The sequence below is a fragment of the Typopeltis vanoorti genome, chromosome 12 (assembly GCF_054136105.1).
Source record: "Typopeltis vanoorti isolate ZY-2024b chromosome 12, IOZ_Tvanoo_1.0, whole genome shotgun sequence".
In the NCBI taxonomy this organism is placed as follows: domain Eukaryota; kingdom Metazoa; phylum Arthropoda; class Arachnida; order Uropygi; family Thelyphonidae; genus Typopeltis; species Typopeltis vanoorti.
In genome coordinates this window covers 2,209,560-2,231,499 of record NC_143560.1, presented here as the reverse complement: position 1 = coordinate 2,231,499, position 21,940 = coordinate 2,209,560, and the positions used below count along the sequence as shown (strand labels likewise).

General features: G+C 37.2%; 1 protein-coding gene across 5 annotated transcripts in view; it reads right to left on the bottom strand.

The window, feature by feature from the left end:
• Positions 1 to 21,940, bottom strand: part of LOC150100546 (protein transport protein Sec61 subunit gamma) — an 81,723-nt gene that overhangs the window by 8,813 nt on the left and 50,970 nt on the right. For all 5 annotated transcript variants that reach the window (XM_090401501.1, XM_090401502.1, XM_090401500.1 and 2 more), the window contains exon 3: positions 10,653 to 10,755. In XM_090401501.1, coding sequence (XP_090257627.1) covers positions 10,653 to 10,755 — 103 coding nt within the window. The remainder of the gene's footprint in view (positions 1 to 10,652; positions 10,756 to 21,940) is intronic.

The following is a 21,940-nucleotide window of genomic DNA, read 5'->3' as shown; positions in this document are numbered from 1 at the left end:
TTCCACTGTTGAACCTAAGTATATAAAGTCCCTCACCTTCCTGAAGACATTTCCTTCCAGCTCCAGATCTGTCTCCTGTCCACTGTGCAACACATATATTCTGTCTTACTTCTGCTCAGTCTCATACCTCTCTCTTCCAGTACTTTTCTCCATCTTTCCAGTTTAGTTCCCACTTCTCTTGAAAAGATGTCATCTGCATACAACATTGTCCAAGGCGCATCTTCTGTCACCACCTCCATCACAATGTTAAACAGAAACGACTTAATGCTGACCCTTGATGCAAGCCAACTGTTACTTGAAAACTTTCTGTCTGTCCCAGACAGGTCCGAAGACTTGTCTTCACGTTTCTGTACATCTCCCGCAACAACCTGACATATTTCTCTGGAAGATATCTTTCAGAGCCCCCGTGATTAAGGGGAAAGAAAGATATAACCAAATAAGAAAGAGAAGGGGCCATGACTGCAACAATTTTGAGAACCCCCAAACATATCTAAGGTATAATAACTCTAACTGGTGCAGTATAAATATAAATTTGTTAGGGTTTGTTACCCAGGGAAAACCTTACAATCCCTGACCACAGAGAAAGTAGTTATAAGGCATATTCAGAATTAAGTAACACTGACATCCCAAAGTACGATCTAACAATACCCTTCCATCTCTATTCCTGTCAGGATGTCGTCCTCTTCCAACCATGTCCCACTTATTCCGACAATATTTGGGTGAACAGAAGCAATTAATGCAACTATTTCAACTGCTTTGTTTCTTATACTTCTAGCATTTGTATACAAACACAACAGCTCATTTCTGGATCTACAGCTAGTTCCACTGATACCACCTCACTCGATGTGATCTCTCCATGCTCGACTTGGGTCGTTTCCCTTTCTGCTTATTCATTTTAAAACCCTTTTCAATTCCAACTGTTTCCTCTTGATCCCAAGTCATCCTATTTCTTTCCTGTCTACACATGCTCTCACCTCCTCTTGGAGCATCCACCTTTCTCACGCTGTGTACCCCTGTCAACCCTGAGCCTCCACATTTCACTGCTCCTCTTGCACAGCCATTCTCTCTCATTTTCTACACTCATACCACTCACTTCCTCATTCATAACCACCTCTTCAATCTCTCCTGCTCTTCCACATCACTTCCTGCTTAATCTGATTCATTTTCTCTCACTGTACTCACTTCTCTACCCTCCAGCAGCAGTCTCTCCAAGCGACTCCCACCATAACCACTCAAATGCAGTCCATCGCTCCCATACAGTTCACTTCTTCCTTCAAATTGTACTCCCATCTCCTCGCACATTTCAGCCAGCATATCATTCATAATCCTTGTTCTCCGCCTTATCTCACCATAGTCATACCTGGACAACAAGCTGACTACCCAATATATAGCAGCAATGATGAAAAATACAGGTCTTCAGCCAGAAGATTCTATGGTCAGGCATTAACCTCTGCACAACATTAGACCTGAAAAGTGGGGTCTTCTTATAGGCTAAAACTCTACAAATGTTTCCTCTAAACAGTCAAATCGTCCAGTTTCATCATTCATTAAGACTATCTGTAATAATGAAATTTATTTACAAGCATATTGAAAGAACCACCATGGGAGAGTCCTCTCTCCACTGCCCTAACAAGTTACTACTTGAACATCTAGAAGACTAATTTCCTCCAGACAACCTTGACCATCTTTCTGAGTGTGCTATGTGGATGATATCTTCACTATATATGGCCACATTCTGAAACTGCTCTATCTTCATTCCTAACAAAAATCAATAGTCTGCACTCAAGTTTCCCAAAATCATAATCTTGATACATTTATAAAAAAGTTATTGTTTACCATTAATAAACAGACTTTCCCTAGTTCAAATTAGGGCAATATAGTCCATTCCAGTTCAAATTAGGGCAATATATAGCACCTCAGCAATGATGTAAAATAGAGGTCTATACAGGTATATAACACACACATACACACACACATATATATAGATATATGTTAATTATTATCTACACTGCCCTAGCAAGTTACTACTTGAACATCTAGAAGACTAATTTCCTCCAGACAACCTTGACCATCTTTATATATAAAGACTTGGTACATCAACATCATCCAACTCAAAAAAAACAGGCATCATCAAAATTTTTAATAGAGTACACCTTATCTGCTCCAACTTATATGATCTTAAGCTAGAGCCTGATGCTATCCAAAGAATTATGCAACAGAATGGTTTCATCCCCAGGAAGATTCAGCATAGCATTGAAACATACAAGCACCTAAGAACTCTGACCATTAGTAGACTGCCAGTCCCATAAACTGCTAGAATCTCTGAACCAGTTTCATGGATCCTCAAAAATGTATAATTTAGTCTCTCCTTTCTTTCCTGCCTATCAACAAACCTACTCTCCTACCCTCATACTTTGAACAAAGAGGATGTTTGGATGAGAAGAGACTAACAAGAACATCAATCGTACATACATAAAAATTCCGAAAAAAAGGCAGGTCTAATGCAGTACCTAATTAACACTGACCACAGGATTTCTGGTCTAGGACCTGTATTTACATCACTGCCATTTTAAATTTGAGTGCTTATTCAAAGAGAGTGATAAAGCACTGCTACATTAGACACACTACTACATCACACTACACCAAAACAGTTATTATTTACCCTTTTTTTTTAATGATTAACAATAACTTTATCACATATGTATCAACCTTACATCTAATGTACTACATCACTACCATACAGACTGTATCTTTTGAAATCCACTGTTATGCTACCCCCATTGAATTTTCAGTTCATTATGCCTCTCAAAACTTTCACATACACTCTTATCATCAAAGAGTGAGATAATCTTCCTTGGAAATTTCAACATTCATCCATAATTCAAACTGGCTCCCATTCTCTGCTTTTACAGACCAGTCTGGAAGAGAAGCTAAATTGTCTGCTGTAAGTAATGATCTAATACATTGTTCACCAACCTACAAAAATACCAGACAATCTTTACCATTCTCCCAACACCCTAGACCTTTTCCTAACAAGCTCCAACTAAAAATACACCACTATTAGCTTGTTTCTAAGAAATCAACTATAATCTTGTCATGTTTCTTTTTCTTCAGGTCATCCCTCTTGCAGTCAATCTCAGTCTGATATCCCCTGGTGCTACAACATTGACAATTTGGATAACCTTCAGGATTTCTATGCCTCTTTTCTATGGTTAAATTATTGCATCCACTCTCCTGAGCCAAACACATGGTCTCTAATCAAATAGCTGAAATTATTTTTGCTGGGAAAAAGTGCCTTTATTCCCTGTTCCACTCAAAACCCCTAACCAAGACCTGATTCTCCAAGAAATGTGCCAAAGCAGTCCAAGACAAAAATTCAGCATACATCCAATGGTACAAATTAAAAACTCCAGCTTACACTATGACCTGTAACAGCTGTAGAAAAATAAACATCAAATCCAAGGCAGACTTTGAAAAGACTAATGCCTTATGCATGCCTCCTACTCAAATGGTGGTTGAGCATTCTTGTCTCTCAAAGCTGGTGGGCTAAGCAACTTTTCTGTGTTGGGCCTGTGTGTTTCCACCTCCTACGCATACTGATGGTACAATGGTACCCTCTCCTAAAGACATGGCAAACCTCTTGGCATCAAGACAATCAAGGCATATTTCCTCCCACTATTTCATGAACCTATCCACAGTATTCCTCTTCTAATCTGTCAAAAGGGTCATCATTAAAATATTCAATAGCTTTGATACTAATAAGTTCCTTGGTCGAAGTGTTATCACTCTAGCTTAACTAAAAGCTGTGCTTTGCTGCAGAATTAACACCCATCCTGTACATCATCTTTACAAGTAATGATACTCATCTGACATGTATCCAACATCATGAAACTAAGTTTTTATCCAGCTTGTACTAAAAAGAGAAATGAAAGTTCATCCATTAACACATCAACTTATTTCAATAATCTCCAAAATAATAGATAAGGTCATTAATGATCAACTACTTTCACTACTTTCTGTTCTGTCAAAAGGGTCATAATTAAAATACTCAATAGCTCAATGAAAAAGGAAAAGACATAGAAATGATTTGGGAAAATTTGGAAGAAAGTGCAAAAACTAACAAAGGTAAATGCCTGCTGGATTTCTGTTCGTAATATGGATTAGTTATTACAAAAACCATGTTCCAATATAAAAATGTGCACAACTTCACATGGAGAGAAGATGCAAGAAACAAAGTCCCATTGACTATGTTATAGTTCATAACAATGTTTTCCCACCTGGCATAGGACAGAAGAGTATACAGAGGATTTCAAATAGGAAGTGATCACTATTTAGTTTTGAGCAGAAAAAAATTGAATTTCGTAATTGAAAAGAAAAGTGTGAGGAAGCTTAAGGGTCAAAGCTGTAAAACTGAGAAAAGACCTCCACATATCCTTCAAAGGAAAGTGGAGAACCGACCAGAGCTTCTGACCTAATGTCCAATCCTCACCTTCTCATGGTGCACCCTGTTAGGTATCTACCTGGATACTGAATGAATAAGGATGGGCTGCAAATTTGGGATTTAGCCGACCAAATTGTATTCTTTTGGCTTAAACCACAATACAAAATGATGGTACAACATGACAAATTTCATGCCGGCTGGGGGATTGCCTGGTTAAACAAGGCCCTCATTGTTTTCGCCAGGGAATCAGGACAAACAGCGAAAAGTCAGCAACTGAGACAAATCCTAAAACACGCCCCAACTCAACATCACCAGAGTTCAAGATTGGTACTATCAATCTTGAACTCTGAATGGCCAAGGAATTGGATAATTACCAGTTCGATATAATAGGGGTGACTGAAACAAAAAAGACCAAAACTGGTGAGATCTTTCTGAGAAATAAATACAAAATATTATAGTCAGGCAATGACAATCAAAGAAAAGAAGCAGTAGCTACAGTATTCAACACTAAATATGAGGCTAATCTTCTTGAATAGCTAGCAATATCAAGTAGAGTGATGTGGGCAATTTTTATCCGAATGGAAAACTGGATAAAAGTTGAAACTTATTTGTGCCTATGATCCCACAGAAGGTTCTACTAAGGTACAAGTGGAGAAATTTTTTTGAGGCTTTAGAGAAAGCAACTGACATAATGAAAAAGGAAAAGTTGGTCCTTGTTGGAGATCTAAATAGCAGACTAGGAAATGATTGTAAGACATACAAAAATATGTATGTCTGTATGTCTGACTAAAACAATGTTCCAACATAAAAATGTGCACAAATTCACATGGAGAGAAGAGGCAAGGAATAAAAAGTCTCATTGACTATGTTATTGTTGATAGTGATGTTTTCTCCCTGGTGCAGGACACCAGAGTGTACAGAGGATTTGAAATTGGAAGTGATCACCATTTAGTCTTGAGCAGGACAAAATTGAATTTCATATTGAAAAGAAGAACATATAAGGAAGTTTTAAAAGTGAATAAAAGTTGAGCAGCTCTCAGATGTGAACTGTAGACTAAAATACACAAAGATTATTGAAGAAAAAATGAAAGAGTTTGAGAACAGGAATCAAACCTTGGAGATTCAGTGCAAACTCTGAAGAAAACATTGATTGATTCAGCCAGAGAGGCATGTGGTCAGGTGTCTGCAAGGATAGAAATATCATAACTCCATGGTGGACACAGGAAGTTAAAGAGGCAGTGAAGAGAAAAAAAGAAAACATATCAAAAGATCCTGCCAAATAAGTAAGCTTATGCTCTTAGAAAATATTTCAAGACAAATATAAGAAAGCTAAATACTGTAAAACTATCTAAACAAAAGTCATGGGAAGACTTTAGCAAGAACAGAAAATAAATATCAAGAAGGTGGCAAGATATTCTGGAGATTGTTGAAAAAGCTCAGAAATGGAGGAAAGAGTGCTGAAAGGTATTAGAGATGATAAAGGTGACATGAAAATTGGAGAAAAAAAAAATCCTTGAAGTATGGAGTAATTACTTTGAACAATTGCTAAATGAAACAAGCAGTGATAGCACAGTGGTAAAAAACACTCAACAGGCATGCAATCAGAAATACATATCCATACTCGAAGTAGAAAAAGCTATCAAAGGCCTGAAATGTGGAAAGGCAGCAGGAGTAGATGATATTCGACCAGAAATGCTCAAGTATGGAGGTATAAAAGTCTTACAGTGGCTGCACTGCATAGTTCAGAAGGCCTGGATAGATGAACTAATTCCCGATGATTGGAGTAGAGCTCTCATAGTACCCATATATAAAAAGGGAAATAAAACTGAATGTGAGAATTACAGAGGTATTTCTCTATTGAGTGTTCCTGGTAAGAAATGTTTCTCAAGTATACTTGGAGAGACGGTTGAGAAGAATTGTGGAAGAAAAGCTTGGTGAAGAACAAGCTAGATTCAGGCAAAATAGAGGCTGTAAGGATCAGATTTTCGCTTTATGACAGATAGTTGAGAAATCATGGGAGTATTCTCACAAGGTGCCAAGAGAGAAGCAACGAACGTTGTTTGAAAAGTTTGGTAAAAAAAATAAGTTAAACGCATTATTTTTAAAAAAACACCTTTATTTCTCAATATCTCCATCGAGGTCTACACACATTTAGTCCAGTGAGTTTCCAATTTTTTTCATCAGATCTAAAAAATAGGCTTTGTCAAATTGTGGAAAATAATCATTGACAGCCTTGATAATATCCTAGTTTGAAGAAAATGTTTTCCCACCAAGCCAAATTTTTAAGTATGGGAACAAGAAGTCACACGTGACCAAGTCCAGAGAATACGGTGGATGTGGAACCAATTCGAACCTCAATTCGCGCAATTTTGTCATTGCGACAGCTGATGTGTGGGACGGTGCACTGTCTTGATGAAAGAGCATTTTTTTGTGTGCCAATCTCCGTTTTTTTCTTCAGTTCTTCATTTAAATGGTCCAATAATGACGCAAAACAAACTCTTGTTATTGTCTTACCCTTTTCCAAATAGTCTATCATAATAATTCCTTGGGAATCCCAAAAAACAGTGGCCATCACCTTCCCAGCTGACAAAATGGTCTTCACTTTTCTCAGTGTTCTTTCACCGGGCATTGTCCACCGTTTTGAGTGCTGCTTGGAGTCAAGTGTGTAGTGGTGGATCCAAGTTTCATCTACAGTCACGAATTGACGCAAACAATCCTGAGAATTGCAATTAAACATCGTCAAACACGGCATTGAAATGTCTTTCCGCATGCATTTTTGATCGACAGTCAACAATCGGGGACCCTTCGTGCATGCAGCTATTTCATGTGCAATTTTTCATGCAAAATATTATTCACCTATTCAGTTGAGATGCCTACAATCTCGGCAATCTCACGCACTTTGACTCTGGTGGCCTTCCATAATGATACCATGGATTTTGTCAATCATTTCCTTCATAGTGACCTCAGTCGGGTGTCCAGAGCACGCTTCATCTTCGATGGACTTATGACCACATTTAAACTCATTTATCCAAAAATAAATAATCTTTAATGCTGGTGCAGAGTCCCCATGAACTACGTCTAACTCGGCTTTGATCTGCGCAGCCATCCACTTCTTCAAATAAAAGTGTTTTATCATTGCATGAAACTCGTTTTTCTTCATTCTTATGAAAAATGCGAACACGGTCATTTTAAATGTTTCCCAAACGAGAACTATGCATTGCACATGGCTAAAATTTTGAAAGGGGTCATGAAAAACATGATATGTGCAGACACTGGTATAAATGAATGAATTGTGTCGCTGTCTATTGGAAATTTATCAAATGTTTCAAACAACCCTCGTATTCAAAATGCTACAGTTATAGTGTCAATGGGGCATTATATCAAGCAATACTTAGTCTTTATTTGAGTTGTAAGTTAGTAGTTAGAACTGAAGTATAGGAAGATGATTTAATGTAAAAATTTGGTATCAGACAAGGATGCACCTTATCCCCTCTCTTATTCATTATCTATATGGATCACATAATGAAGGAAAGTGGTATTAAACGTGATATCAAAATTGGAGATGTTAATGCCAGCTCTTTGCTTTATGCGGATGATGTTATACTACTAAATAAATCTGCTACAATTCTGCAAGATTCCCTGACTAAATTGAATAACTGTTGTAACAGATATAGTACGAAGATCAGCAATAACAAGACAAAGACAATGAAAATAGGCAGAAGCATTGAAAATATCAACTACATTGTGATTGGAGAACCTATAGAACATTTTAATTAATATCCATTTTATGCATTGTAATTTCCTTAAGTTAATTACCAGTTATGTATGACCAACGTATAAGCCTTGCTACAAGAATTACTATAGAACGAGTAAAATATTTCAGCTACTTAGGCACGATTTTTTAGTGAAGATGATAAATTAAATATGGAAATAGACAACAGGATCAACAAAGCTGGTATGGTAGGAAGTCAACTGAGTAAATTTATATGGAATAAGAGAGAAATTAGTCAAAACACTAAATTAGAAGTATACAAGACAATATTCAAACTAATTTTAACTTATGGATCTGGAGCTGGGTCAGAAGTAAAACACTTGACCAAAGACTAGAGGTCACAGATATGAGAGACCTGAGAAAAATTAGGGGCATGAACAGATGGCATCAATGGCAATATCATATTAAAAATGAGGATATCAGGAAAGAACTCGATATTGTCAGCATCCAGGAATGTGTTAGCAGAGCTAATTTCAGATGGTATGGTCACTTAAACAGAATGGGCAAGGAAAGATTAGCAAAACAAGTGTTCTCTGCCAGGTTGGCAGGAAAAAGACCCAGAGGAAGACCAAGATATAGGTGGATTGACATGGTAAAAAGTGCCTTAGAAGATCAAAATATAAGATCTGATAATGTTGGAGTCTTGACAGGTAACAGACTGATTTGGAAGAAAATTGTAGATAGGAAGTTAATAATGATGTATATTTTTCATGCAGTACTATCATATTCTGTACACTCCTTGAGGGTACATGGCAAGAATTTGATGATGATAAGAAGAGTGTGTAAGTTTTAAAACAAATCACAGTTGAAAGCTGAACTATAAACTCAAATGCACAAATATTATTGAAGAAAAAATTTGAAAACAAGAACAAACCTTGGAGAGTCAATGGCAAATCCTAAAGGAAACATTGATTGATTCAACTAGAGAGTTGAATCCTGAATAGAATGCTACAGTTATATGGTGTAAATGAGACATTATATTAAACAATATATATATAGTCTCTATTTAAGCTTCAACTCAGCAGTTAGAATTGAAGGAATTACAGGAAGATGGTTTGAGGTAAAATCAGATGTGCAACAAGCGTGCACATTATGTTCACTGTTATTCATTATCTATACAGATCACATTATAAAGGAAAGTGGTATTAAATCTGATATCAAAATTGGTGATGATAATATTAGCTCTTTACTTTATTCACATGATGTTATACTTCTGAATAAATCCAGTACAGGTCTACAAGATTTCCTGACTAAATTGAATAACTGTTGTAATAAATTTGATATGAAAATCAGCAATAAAAAGACAAAAACAATGAAAATAGGCAGAAACATTGAAAACATCAACTGCATTCTGAATGGTGAACCTATAGAACAAGTAAAACATTTCAGCTATTTACACACAATTTAGTGAAGATGGTAAATTAAATATGGAAATAGACAAAAGATTTAGTAAAGCTGGTATGGTAGGACATAAACCTGAAGAAATTTATATGGAATAAGAAAGAAATTATTCAAAACACTAAATTAGCTTTATGCAAGACAGTGTTCAAACCATTTTAACTTATGGGTCCTAGAGCTGTGATTAGAAATAAAACACTTGACCAAAGACTAGAGACCTCTGATATTAGAGTTCTGAGAAAGATTAGTAGAGTGAACAGACAGCATCAATGGCAGTATTGCCTTAAAAATGAGGATATCATGAAAGAACTTGCCATTGTTAGCATCCATGAATGTGTTAGCAGAGCTAATCTCAGGTGGTATGGTCACTTAAAGAGAATAGGAGAGAAAAGATTAGCAAAACAAGTGTTCTTTGCCAGGTTAGCACGAAAAACACCCTGAGGAAGAACAAGATGTAGATGGATTGATACAGAAATTTAAGATCTGATAATATTGGAGTTTTGACAAATAAGATTAATTTGGAGGAAAATTTTGATCAGAAGTTAGTAATGGTGTAACATTTTCATGTAGTACTATCATAATTATTCTGTATACCTCCTGAGGATACATATCAGGAATTTGATGATGATGATACTTTCACTACTTGGAAGTCCACAAATTAACCAGTAATCACTAATACAGATTCCATCACTCTTGCTCAATAGCAGTTCTCTTAGCTAACCTTCATTGCTTGTTTCCAAGATGGGTAACTTTTGGAAACAAGCAATGGAAAAGTTTGGGGAAACAGAGTTGCACTTGACATTTCCAAGATGTTTCATTGAGTCTGGCATCACAGCCTTATTATTTTATGGTCTCCATCCTAACCTTTACAAGTGAATGTAATGTAGCATGTACAAATACTCATACAACAAGTAAAAGTCAGTGATCACATGATTATGATGATTAATACTTGTGTTAATATCCAAATAAATACTCTGATACTTTCAGATATACCCAATTTAAGAATTAACATTATAAACAAATTGAAAATTTATTACTTACACAATGATGTTGTTAATTGGAATATGAATGAGCTTTACAAAAAATCCAATGAATCCCATAATTGCAAAACCAATTGCTGTAGCCACTGCAATCTTCTGAAATTCTAAATAACAAGCACATCAAGAATAATGAGATTTTTTTTTAAAACATTACAAGTAAATGGTTAAAATTAATTAAAATGTGATCAGTGAAGAATATTTTATATTAACCTACATGTACCAAGTAGCCAATTCTTTAGTATAGAACATTTTCTTTTTTTTTTTTTATCTTGTGTGCTTTGTCTCTTTGATATTATACAAGCAGGTTTGGTGGCCAGGCTTAGACACTGGTCATTCATACTGCTATTTTTAATAAGGATATTACAACATAGAAGATAATCATCATCATCATGCTTATCAAGGATTTAGGCCTAACGTGGTCTGTTCCGGCCTTAGAAGTCATTGTTGAATCGTTTAAGAGGACGTTCTGGTTTTCCTTTTCCTAATGGCTTCTACTTTAAGGCTTGCTTTGGTAATCTTTCTATTTTCATTCTTTATTCCATCCATTTATGTGCATATATTTTTTAATTTTTTCTATTACTGATTTTTGGTTTAATTCTTTCATAATTTCTTCGTTTCTTTTGTGATCAAATAGGGTATACTTTGCAGTTTTTCTCATAAACTTCATTTCTGCTGTTGTTAATCTTTGTTTGTCTTTTTGTTTTATTATCCAGATTTCGCTTCCATCCATTAGGACTGGTAGGGCTAATGTGTTGTATACTTTTAGTCTAGTTTGTTTTTGAACTAGGTTTGGTTTAAATATAGAGTTAATTACACCTGTTATTTTTAAATATTTTGCAATTTTTAGGTTTATATCTTTTTCATTTTCATATGTGATCATATGAAAATGAACTGGTATGATCTTATAAACTGGTATGATAACTCAACTCCCGTTATCTGGGATTTGCCCTTTCAATTACAATATACCTATCCACTATAAAACTTTTATTCTACCATATTTCTGGTCAAATACTAGCTAATTCAGAAATCCTTTCCATATTTCAGGTTTCTAATGGTGGTTTTTTATACCTTAAGTACTGTATATATTTCTGACTGCATTCCTTCCTGGATATATCTTATGGCTATTCTTTCTCATCCCATGGTTTATCTCTCTCTTGTATATGATAACTCATGATTTAATCTTATTTGTATTTGATTATTTTCATATATACTTATGATAGCTTTTAGGATATTATTTGATATTTGTCTTTCATTTAATATGTTAAATAAAATGCATCTTTTAACTTTGTCAAATGTTTTTTCAAAGTCAATAAATGCAATACGTGATTCCAAATTGTATTCTCTTTTTTTCTCTATTATTAATTTTAGGCAAAAGGCCGGGTCTATACACGATCGTCCTTTTCTAAACTCATTTCGTACTTTTAAAATAAAGTTTTCGGAATATTTCAGTAGTTTGCTATTTAAAATTCTGCTATATATTTTGTAACAGGAATTTAGTATGCTTATCCCTCTATAGTTTATAGGGTCATCTCTATTACCTTTTTTAAAGATAAGAATCACAATTGCCTTTTTCCATTCTATTGGGGGGGGGGGGGGTTGTTAGGTCATACTTTGGGGTGTTAATGTTACTCAATTCTGAATATGCCTTATAACTACTTTCTCTGTGGTCAGGGATTGTAAGGTTTCCCCTGGGTAACAAACCCTAACAAATTTATATTTATACTGCGCCAGTTGGAGTTATTATACCTTAGATATGTTCGGGGGCTCTCAAAATGTTGCAGTCGTGGCCCCTTCTCTTTCTTATTTGGTTATATCTTTCTTTCCCCTTAATCACGGTTCGTAGTTTAGTGAGTGGCAAATGTCAGCCTCAAACACAAATTTAATACCAGGATTTCAAATGACAAAACTTAAACTTTTATTTTACACTAATAAAATTACATTAAACATGAAATATTCAATTCTTCTGTTATCTTAATTAGATTAAACCACATTCAAACAATATCACATGAAAATCTCACAAATTAACACATTTATCATTCTCTAAGAAAGTCATGCACTTGGGCAATTAATACAAATTTATCTAGACAAAAATCTCAGGGAAAAGAGCTAAGGTAATATTTGCATGCTAGACTGAGCAAGAATGACATGGCTCTTCAGACTACCAGTCCAATGTTCCTAAAGTTACTCTGGCAAATAAATTAGTTTCAGTTTTCCTTATAGCAACACTGCTTAACGTGTTTTCCTTCAGCATTCTCACTTAACTTTAGAAAGGACAAAATTGCCTTACCATTTCTGGCTGCTTACTGTTTCACTGAATCACCATGTGTGAGTCACGTGCATCCTGGTTGGATCTTTGATCATACTGCAGATTCTTTTCCTTCCCGTCTCATGGATTCACGCACACTGAAATTTCGCCGTTAGCTCAGAACATCTGAGGTGCTTGTCTGGGACATCTGGATCCATCAAGGGGAAACATCACAGTTCGGGTTTCAGTTAGACGTGAGCCTTCCCTTTCTAGTTGGAGATCATCCTCACTTCCTACCTCCATGTCTTTCCCTGTTTTCTCACCTCGTGTCCTTCACTCTGTCTCCCACTTTTTTCTCCTCTTTTCTTTTGATCATTCACCTTTTTCTTCCAAGGAGCTTACATTCACGGTCGCATCAGATTGCTTCATTGCGAGCCCATAAAAGAGCTCCTCTCAGAGAATTAATTAATCCTCGCTTGTAAGGTTCCAATATTGGTTTTTAAAGTCATGCTCTTTAGTCTCTTAGTCATCATGTTTTCTTTGTTTGCTGTAGTTTACACATACCATTCCTTTATTTCTATTTATACACATTATTTTCCTTCATTAAAATTACACATATTAAATAATTCACAATCTTTCCCTTTCAATAAGTAAATGGATATATACTTAATAATTAGATACACACTCAATACACCATTATATGATACACTTTACACTCAATATACAATTATATAATACACTTTACTTTATCCCCCCCCCCCCCTTTCCTTATATCTTTCCAATACGATTTTGACCAGCAGTACAGGTATTTTCTCTGGTTTAAAGCTCCTTTCATTGTTAGATTCATGAATGAGTGTCTGTCTAGTAAAGGCAGATAAAAAAGAAATGCTTGCACATAGGTGTAAGTGAAAACTTTAATGTATTAATATTTTATTAACAGAATTTTGTAAGTGATAAATTGTAAGCTGTCTTAGAAATAATATACCAGAGTCTAAAAGGTCTTAGTAAAAGTTACTTTAGAAAGAGAAAATTTAAGCCAAGTCCACTTTAGCCTAATTGGCTTTTCAACATAACCCTGGGGCATCACAATGCGAAGTCCGAGACACGTGTACGGCACCCACGTGATGGGGTGCATTTTAGGGAGAAGCATAGGGGAGTGTGCAAAAAAAGAGTTAGGTGTCGTGAGCAACCAGTGACATAGTTGGGAGAGCGAACTAGGGGATATATAAGGATTTGCCAGTGAACATAGCCCTCTCTTAGTCCTGTATTCTTCATGGTGTCTCACTCCCTCGAAAGTGGGTTCCGATGGAAGCAGTTCATGGCGACGACTAGAAGGAAGGTCAGGTAGTGATCCGCTTTAAGTGTAGCAACGGCATAGTCATGCAGCCAGCGGAGACCGCAGCCTTATGCCGAGTCGTACATGCCTATCTGTCAAAGCGGTGTCATTAAAGTTATAGGAATAGTGGTGATTCATGATCATAATCACAGGTGGTAAGAAGTCGGAGGAAATTATAGATAGAAGACCTAGGAACCTAACCGAAAGGAATCGGCAAAGATTGATGTTACGCCCACGTGGTCGGTAAAGTAGAAACTTTTATTGTCTTTTGTACTGAGAGCAGGAGTAGAGTGAGTGAAAGTGCTAACCGTGTATGTGATAGGACCTTTTTATGACTGTCAGGACTATAGTGTTTTACTTTGTAGCTAGATGTTGTATTTCCAGAAGTTCATTGTTACTAAGTTATGCCCATAATAAAATTTTGGTATATTGTAGTCTAATCTGGGAAGTTGAAGGATTGTTCAGTTATGCCGGCGAAGGTTGGTCGATTGGTAGAGCCTCTGCTACTAATGGCTCAGTTAAGTATGTTTGAGCGCGGTTAGTAGTTGGAAGGGGACCAATCGTTCGATGCTGTCGGCACACTCTCCCTCGATGAGTCTTTGGACTCCCTGGAGGTGTCAAAATAATAATAATAACAATAATATAACTGTGATAAGTTAACGAGAATTAGATTAATTGATCTGTTGGAAATATATTAAGTGACTACTTAGTTATAATTAGATAGATTGTCTGAGAAATTTTGAGATATCCCTTTATGAACAAGTTGTTATATGTCTGAAGCAAAATTTTGGTCTCTGTGTACAATACCTTAGTGTAAAATAAATGTTTTTGTTTTCTATACCTAAGAAACTTGCCTGATTTCTCACGCCAATGTACCGCTTGCTAAAATTAGAACCTGTGCAAATTCAAGTGCAGGGGGGGGGGGGAATTTGGTTACAACTGCTGATTAAGGAATAAACTAATAGGGTATAAATAAATAATAGATTCTAAGGTCGTGTGATAACTCTCTGATAGGAATATCCTTCTTGTACAGGAATCAAGATGGCGCAGCTGTATTAACAAATAAATTTCTCTTGATTCCAAAAAGGAGCGAACTGCAGATCTACAACAACAGAAGAATTTGGCTCTCGCCTGGAGCATTCTCTTTGTCTGCAAGAATAGTATGTGTGATCCATTAGAAAGAATGGTGTCTGATAGAAATTGGCTCTAATTAAGACTAAGCATTGAATATTAGCGGCTGGAATAGGAACAACAGAACAATTGGTAGAAAGACTAAAGAACGATAGATAAGATTTAATAAAGCAAATTATAATGAAGTAACAACAATATAACCCAAGTCAAAGATATAACAGGGAGTTACCAGTTGTATAAATTTTATTTAAAAATAATAGGAGTCTTTCTTTGAATCTTGTTCCTGCATACCTATACAGTTCTGAACCTAGCTTATCTTCTCCAGGTGATTTTCCGTTTCTTGTTTCTTTCAGAACATAGAAGATATACTTAGTTAAAGTAATTTAATTAACTTCCAATATTCTGGCCAAGTCAATTTAGCATCATCAGGAACATATGCAGCATAATACATGCATATAGGTACTATACTGGGTAAGTGGGTAAGAGCAGCAAATAAAGTTAGGCACAAAATGCTAAATAGTGTCACCTACTGGATAGATTGGGAGTTCTTGCCAATTGGGCTGATAGGTAAGTGTTTTCCAAATCTAAGGCAGTTTCATGCATTCAAATTTGATGATGTTGAAACAGTTTCTTAAAACGGAGGCATATTCCAAGTCATTTTCAAGTAGTCTCTTGTATATTTATTGGTTACAGTGAACCAAGATTGCCTGCAAATCTTGAGCAGCCATAGTGTTGAAACCACATATGGTCCTTGTGCACAGAGATTCTGATTTTGGCAGAAGCTCCAAGTAGATGTGACTATCAAAAGCTTCATTTCCAAGCTGCCTTTTTCTTAGCATGCATGTTATTCTCTGGACTACTACATTTTTTGAAGATATTTATAAAATTCCTCAAGGGCTCACTTAAGTGAGTACGGGTGTGGCAAACCCGAGGTACCTGATGCTGGACCATGCCTTACTCTTCCTCCCTTGCTTCTTTCTTTCTTCTCTTCTTGCTCCTTCCCCCAAATGCTATTAGAGTATTCGAGGGGAACCTTTCCTATTTTGCTGTGTCATTTCGTCCTGTGCTAACAGGAAATTATCAAACACTGTAACATGACTAGGCCATCAAAAAATGTTCATACCGCATCGTCCGTCATGCGGGTTACCAAGGGACACGTTCGGGTTTTAGGCAGAGGGACCCATTCGAAAAATATGTTACAGTCTCTCTTAGACACCACTAATCAGCACTCTGCTAGAGGAAACTCCATCAATGGGCCCGCTACCCGTTTGGGGAGATGTTTAGGGGCAGCGCAAAGAAATGGTTCTGCAAAAGGACAGAAATGGCGACGACAACGGCACCAGACTATGGCTTTAGGCAACTGGAACATCTTCTCTCTGACAGGGAAGGAGTTGGAACTGGTTGAGGATGCCAAGCGCTACCGGCCAGACTTAGTCGGGCTTTCTTCGACCAAGAGGAAAGGTTCTGGAACTGTCAACCTGGATAAGGGGTGGAACCTCTACTACTACTATGGTGTGAGCCCGCCAATGTCTGCTCAGGCGGATGTGGGGATACTCACTAGCCCCCAGCTGTTAGACTGTGTTGCTGAGTGGATCCCATTGGGGGGACGGGCATGTGTGTTAAAGCTTCAGATGAAAAACCATGATTTGGCTGTGGTGCAAGCCTATGCACCTAATCTGGAGTCAGAATACTCTGCCTTCCAAGAGGAAGTGGATGCTGCTTTTGACAGGGTGGCAGACATGGAATCAGTCCTGCTAATGAGTGACTTCAATGCACATGTTGGAACAGATGACCAGACATGGAGAGGTGTGGTTGGGAGGAACGGCGTCCCTGACCTTAACGCGAATGGGTTGAAATTATTGGACTTCTGCTGTACTAACAGCTTGTCCATAATGAATACCTTCTTCCAGCACCAAGAAGTCCATAAGTATACCTGGTACATGGATACACTAGAACAAAGGTCTCTGATTGACTTCTTTATAGTCTCAGCAGACCTATTTTCCTTAGTGTTGGACGTTCGTGTGAGAAGAGGGGCAGAACTGTCAACTGACCACCACCTTGTTGTGTGCACTCTACGGCTTCAGAAACCAGATGCTACCATCAACGCTGGTAGGCCTAAGCAGCTATACCGTGTGAAATGGGAGACATTGGAAAATGAGGCTGTGAGGAAGAATTTTGCAGATGACATTTCCTCCAGGTTCAAAGAGATTCCCAAGCATACTGCAGATGTTGAGGAGGAGTGGAAGCTGTTCAGAACAGCTGTCACTGCCTCTGCACTCTCATGGTGTGGCAGAAAGCGGCTCAGCGTGGCAACGGGCAGTGAGAAAAAGGACACCTTGGTGGAACCAAGAAGTCCAAAAAACTGTCCGGGCAAAAAAGGAGTCCTACCTAACATGGCTTAGAGTCAGGTCACCTGAGATGTGTTTGCGGAATGCTGAGGCACAAAAAGCTGCTGCTGAGGCAGTAAAGACAGCAAAGCAGAAGGCTTGGGAATCCTTTGGAGAAAGATTAGACTCATCCTATGCAAATACAAACAAAGTATTCTGGCAGACCATCCGCCGCCTTCGAGGGAGGAAATCGTGCACAGCAAGGGCAATTAAGGCCTCTGATGGTGCACTTTTAACAACCGAGAAGGATATCCTCCACAGATGGAGGGAATACTTTGAGAGCCTTCTTAACACGGGTGGCCCAGCAGTTGTGGACATCCACAACTGCTGGGCCACCCGGGCAAAATTTTCATCAAGATGAAAATGAGCCTCATCGCTGATGATGATTTTGTTCGAAAAATAAGCATCTACTTGTTGTTGTTCCATAATCCATTCAACGAACTCTCTTCACTGTGTGTAGTCAGTAGGCTTCAGTTCTTGAGTCAATTGAACTTTGTAAGCATAAAGATGCAAATCTTTCGTGAGAATACGCTGTAGAGAGCTTCTTGAAATGCCCAATTCAAGACCACGGTGCCGAATTGATGTTCCTGGACTCTCAGCAACACCCTCATGAACTGCTTCGATGTTTTCTGTTGAATGACTTGTTGAAGGACGGCCAGAGTGTATATGATCACTAATTGATCAAGTTTCCTTAAATTTTTTAATTAATCTTTTCACAGTTGATAAAGTTAAATCACTATTCTGACCATATTTTGTACGAAAATTGCGAACTGTAGCTGCCAAACCTTCGTTATTTTTAAAATATTGCTCAACAATGAAAATGCGTTGTTCTTTCGTGTAGCGCTCCATTTTTAATAACCCTGAACTGTCAGTTGTCAAGCTGTCTTTTTTTTCTCATTGGCAACACTTTACTGCACGAATGGCGCTAAATTTAAATCTTGCGTGAATTTTGGGACACCCTTTATATCTCCACCAAACAGAGATATATCCCATCTTTGTATTTCAAATTTTAAAACCTTACATTTTGTAACATTGAAGTGGCATCCCCCCCACTCCTGTGCCTATTCACTCAAGTCTATTCAAGTCTTCTTGTAAGACCGAAAGATCTGCTATATCCTCAGTTCTTCCCAACTTTGCATCATCTCCAAACAACTGAATATCCTAATTTAAATCTCACTCAATATAATTAACATACAGATTAAACAGGAATGGTCCTAAAATAGCCCCCTGAAGCACAGTACTAGTGCTTTTCCTCTTCCAGGATATTGTTTACCCATACACAAATTGCTGATAACTAATAGATAGCCAATCTCCAATTCAATGCACTAATCTAATATACAATCCCATCTGCTGTAATTTGACTATTAATTTATCATGTGGTAATCTATCAAAAGCCTTTGAAAAATATAAGTACACTATTATGTCTAGAAAAGCCAGACTATTATTACTTTCCTTTTCCTTTGTTCTTCTCTTGGAAGAAGAAAATTTATAAACAGACAGAGGGTATCTCTCTGGGGTGTCCCCTCTCACTCACACTTGCCAATTTTTTATGAAAGGTTTTGAAAAACAAGCTCTTGACTCAGTCCCTCTCAAACCTTCTATCTGGTTGAGATATGTAGATGATGTCTTTTCTATTTGGTCTCTCATGGCCCAGACATATTTTTATACATCATCTCAATAGCCTTCACCCTAGAATCCAATTTAAAATGGAAAAGGAAACTAATAATAGTCTGACATTTCTAGACACCTTGGTCATCTGCTACCTAATGGTAATCTGTCCTTTACAGTATATAGGAAACACACTCACAAAAGCAGGTACATTCCCAAACTTTCCTATCACCCCCCTCCCAACTCTCAACAAATATGGTGTCATAAAAACAACTAACTAGAGCTTATAACCTTTGTTCTGATGAGACCTCTCTTACAACAGAACTCAATCATATACACCACACTTTTCTATTTAATGGTTACAATTCCCACAATATTAAAAAAATAATCAATCATCCCCCAATCCATGACTTTCTCTTCAGAAAGATTTTAGTAATGCTATCACCATCCCCTACATCAGAAAAAATATCCACAATCTTAATGAAATACAAATTTTTGCACCATTTTCAAGCCCCACTTAAAACTAGCTACTCTTATCTGCTCCACTAAAAATAAATTCCCTCCCCTCTCAGTTCCAGGTGTATATAGAGTTTCTTTTTCCTGCAAGTTGGCCTACTATGGGCAGACAGGAAGATCAGCTACCATCTGAATGGAAGAACATAAAAAATACATCTGCAGTCATGACTATGGTCAATCTGGCTTTGCAGACCAGGCTTTGGATACAGCTCACAGAATCAATTGGAAAAATACCATCATGCTCCATCACAGTAAATTTAGAAGAGAAAGACTGTTTTTAGAATCTGCTGTTGCTCTTAACAATCAGCCTAATTTAAATAAATATGGTTGCATAAAACTTCCCAAAATATGGAAAACACTAATACTTCGAGATCCTAGTTTACACCCTAGGCCGCTGACAGGTGTCCATAGAGGGTACCCCACTCATCCACATATTTCAGATGGTTTTGTGCTCTGCTCATGTGTATGTTACAAGTCTCATTTTGTACTCCCTGACAATATCTCTGTAACTGAGATGAAATATTGGAAGCATTAAATACTATTTTTAATAATTTCCTAGTGCATCACGAGATGATGAAATGCAGCACCAAATTGCCTTGATGGGTACAAAGTGGATAATCATTATGGGCGATTTAAATACCGAAAATTAACTGGTTAGAAGAGAAAACTATGATAAGAATGATGGGGAATTTATTTTGCTGTTGTGAGACAACTTTTTCAAGCAGTGTACAAAGGGAAAAACTGGAGGTCAAAGAGTGTTAGATCTATCTGATAATAGCATAAGAAGGGATCTCAATTAGTAGTGCATGATCACTTTCACCTGCTGGTGAAAGTTTATTTATTCATATGGAGTTTCCTCCCTTTTCTCCCCCGTATCTATTGGGGCGAGTTGAGCTCCCTCATGGGGTGGTTAAGTATTTATGGCTGTAGATTCGTGTGTTCACGGGGCCGGTTTGCCTGCTTGTGGGATGAAAAACCCCAGATAAACTGGGGGGAAAACCCTGCTGTCCATGCCCAAGACCGGCTAACTTGGCTATGGCTGAGGAAGATCCTTAAACTCCTCACGTCGGCAACGGAAATCGAACCCAGGCATATGGCTGCGAAGCGCATAGCCTTTATCACTTTCACCAGCGTCCGCGTGGTTAACACTAGGCTAACCACGCGGACGCTGGTGAAAGTGATCATGCACTACTAACCTGGGAAGTAGCAAACTATATAGATATTTCAATTGGGACAGGATATATGTTGATAGCACATTATCAGTTACTGAATGGGAAAGTTATCAGTTATGCATGGGAAACTTTGAAAAGGTGCTTAAATGAGGCGGTATCTGAATATGTCCCAAGAGTTCAAAGAACAATAAAGTGAGAGTGAAATGGATGTGCAACCTTATTAAGCAAGAGAGATATTGATATCTCTTGCTTAATAATAATAATATCTCTCTTGAATCCATAAGAACAGGAGATGGGGAAGAAAACTCTTCTCACTCATATTGTCTTATCATGACAATAAGAGTGAGAAGAGTTATGAAATACATATAAAAAAAAAAAAAATTGGTTGTCCAGGCTAAAGGTAGTCCAAACAAATTTTATCATTATACTGCAAGTAAAAAAAGAATGACTATAGGAAAATAACTTTAGTGAATGCAAATGGTACCATTATGTCAGAAGATGATGAGATTATTCACACAAAGAGTGCTCACTTCACTGCATGGCGCATTCATTTCCCATACATCAAAAATACTTATGAGAATCTTAACACGAAGAATTTGCATCTAAAGTGGAAGAATTTCTACCTTAGATGCAATTCTTCGGTTTGGTATCAGGAAGGGTAGGGCAACAAGAGATGTGATTGGACAGTTAAGAATAGTAAGTGAAAGAAGTCTGGAAGTGAATAAAGAAGTTAATATCTGTTATATAGATTATGAAAAAGCTTTTGACTTTGTAAAATGGGATAAGATGGTGGAAGTAATGGAAAAATTGGTATAGATTGGAAAGACAGAAGGCTAATTATTTTACTATATATGGGATAAACTGCCATTGTGAGAGACATATATGGTACAACAG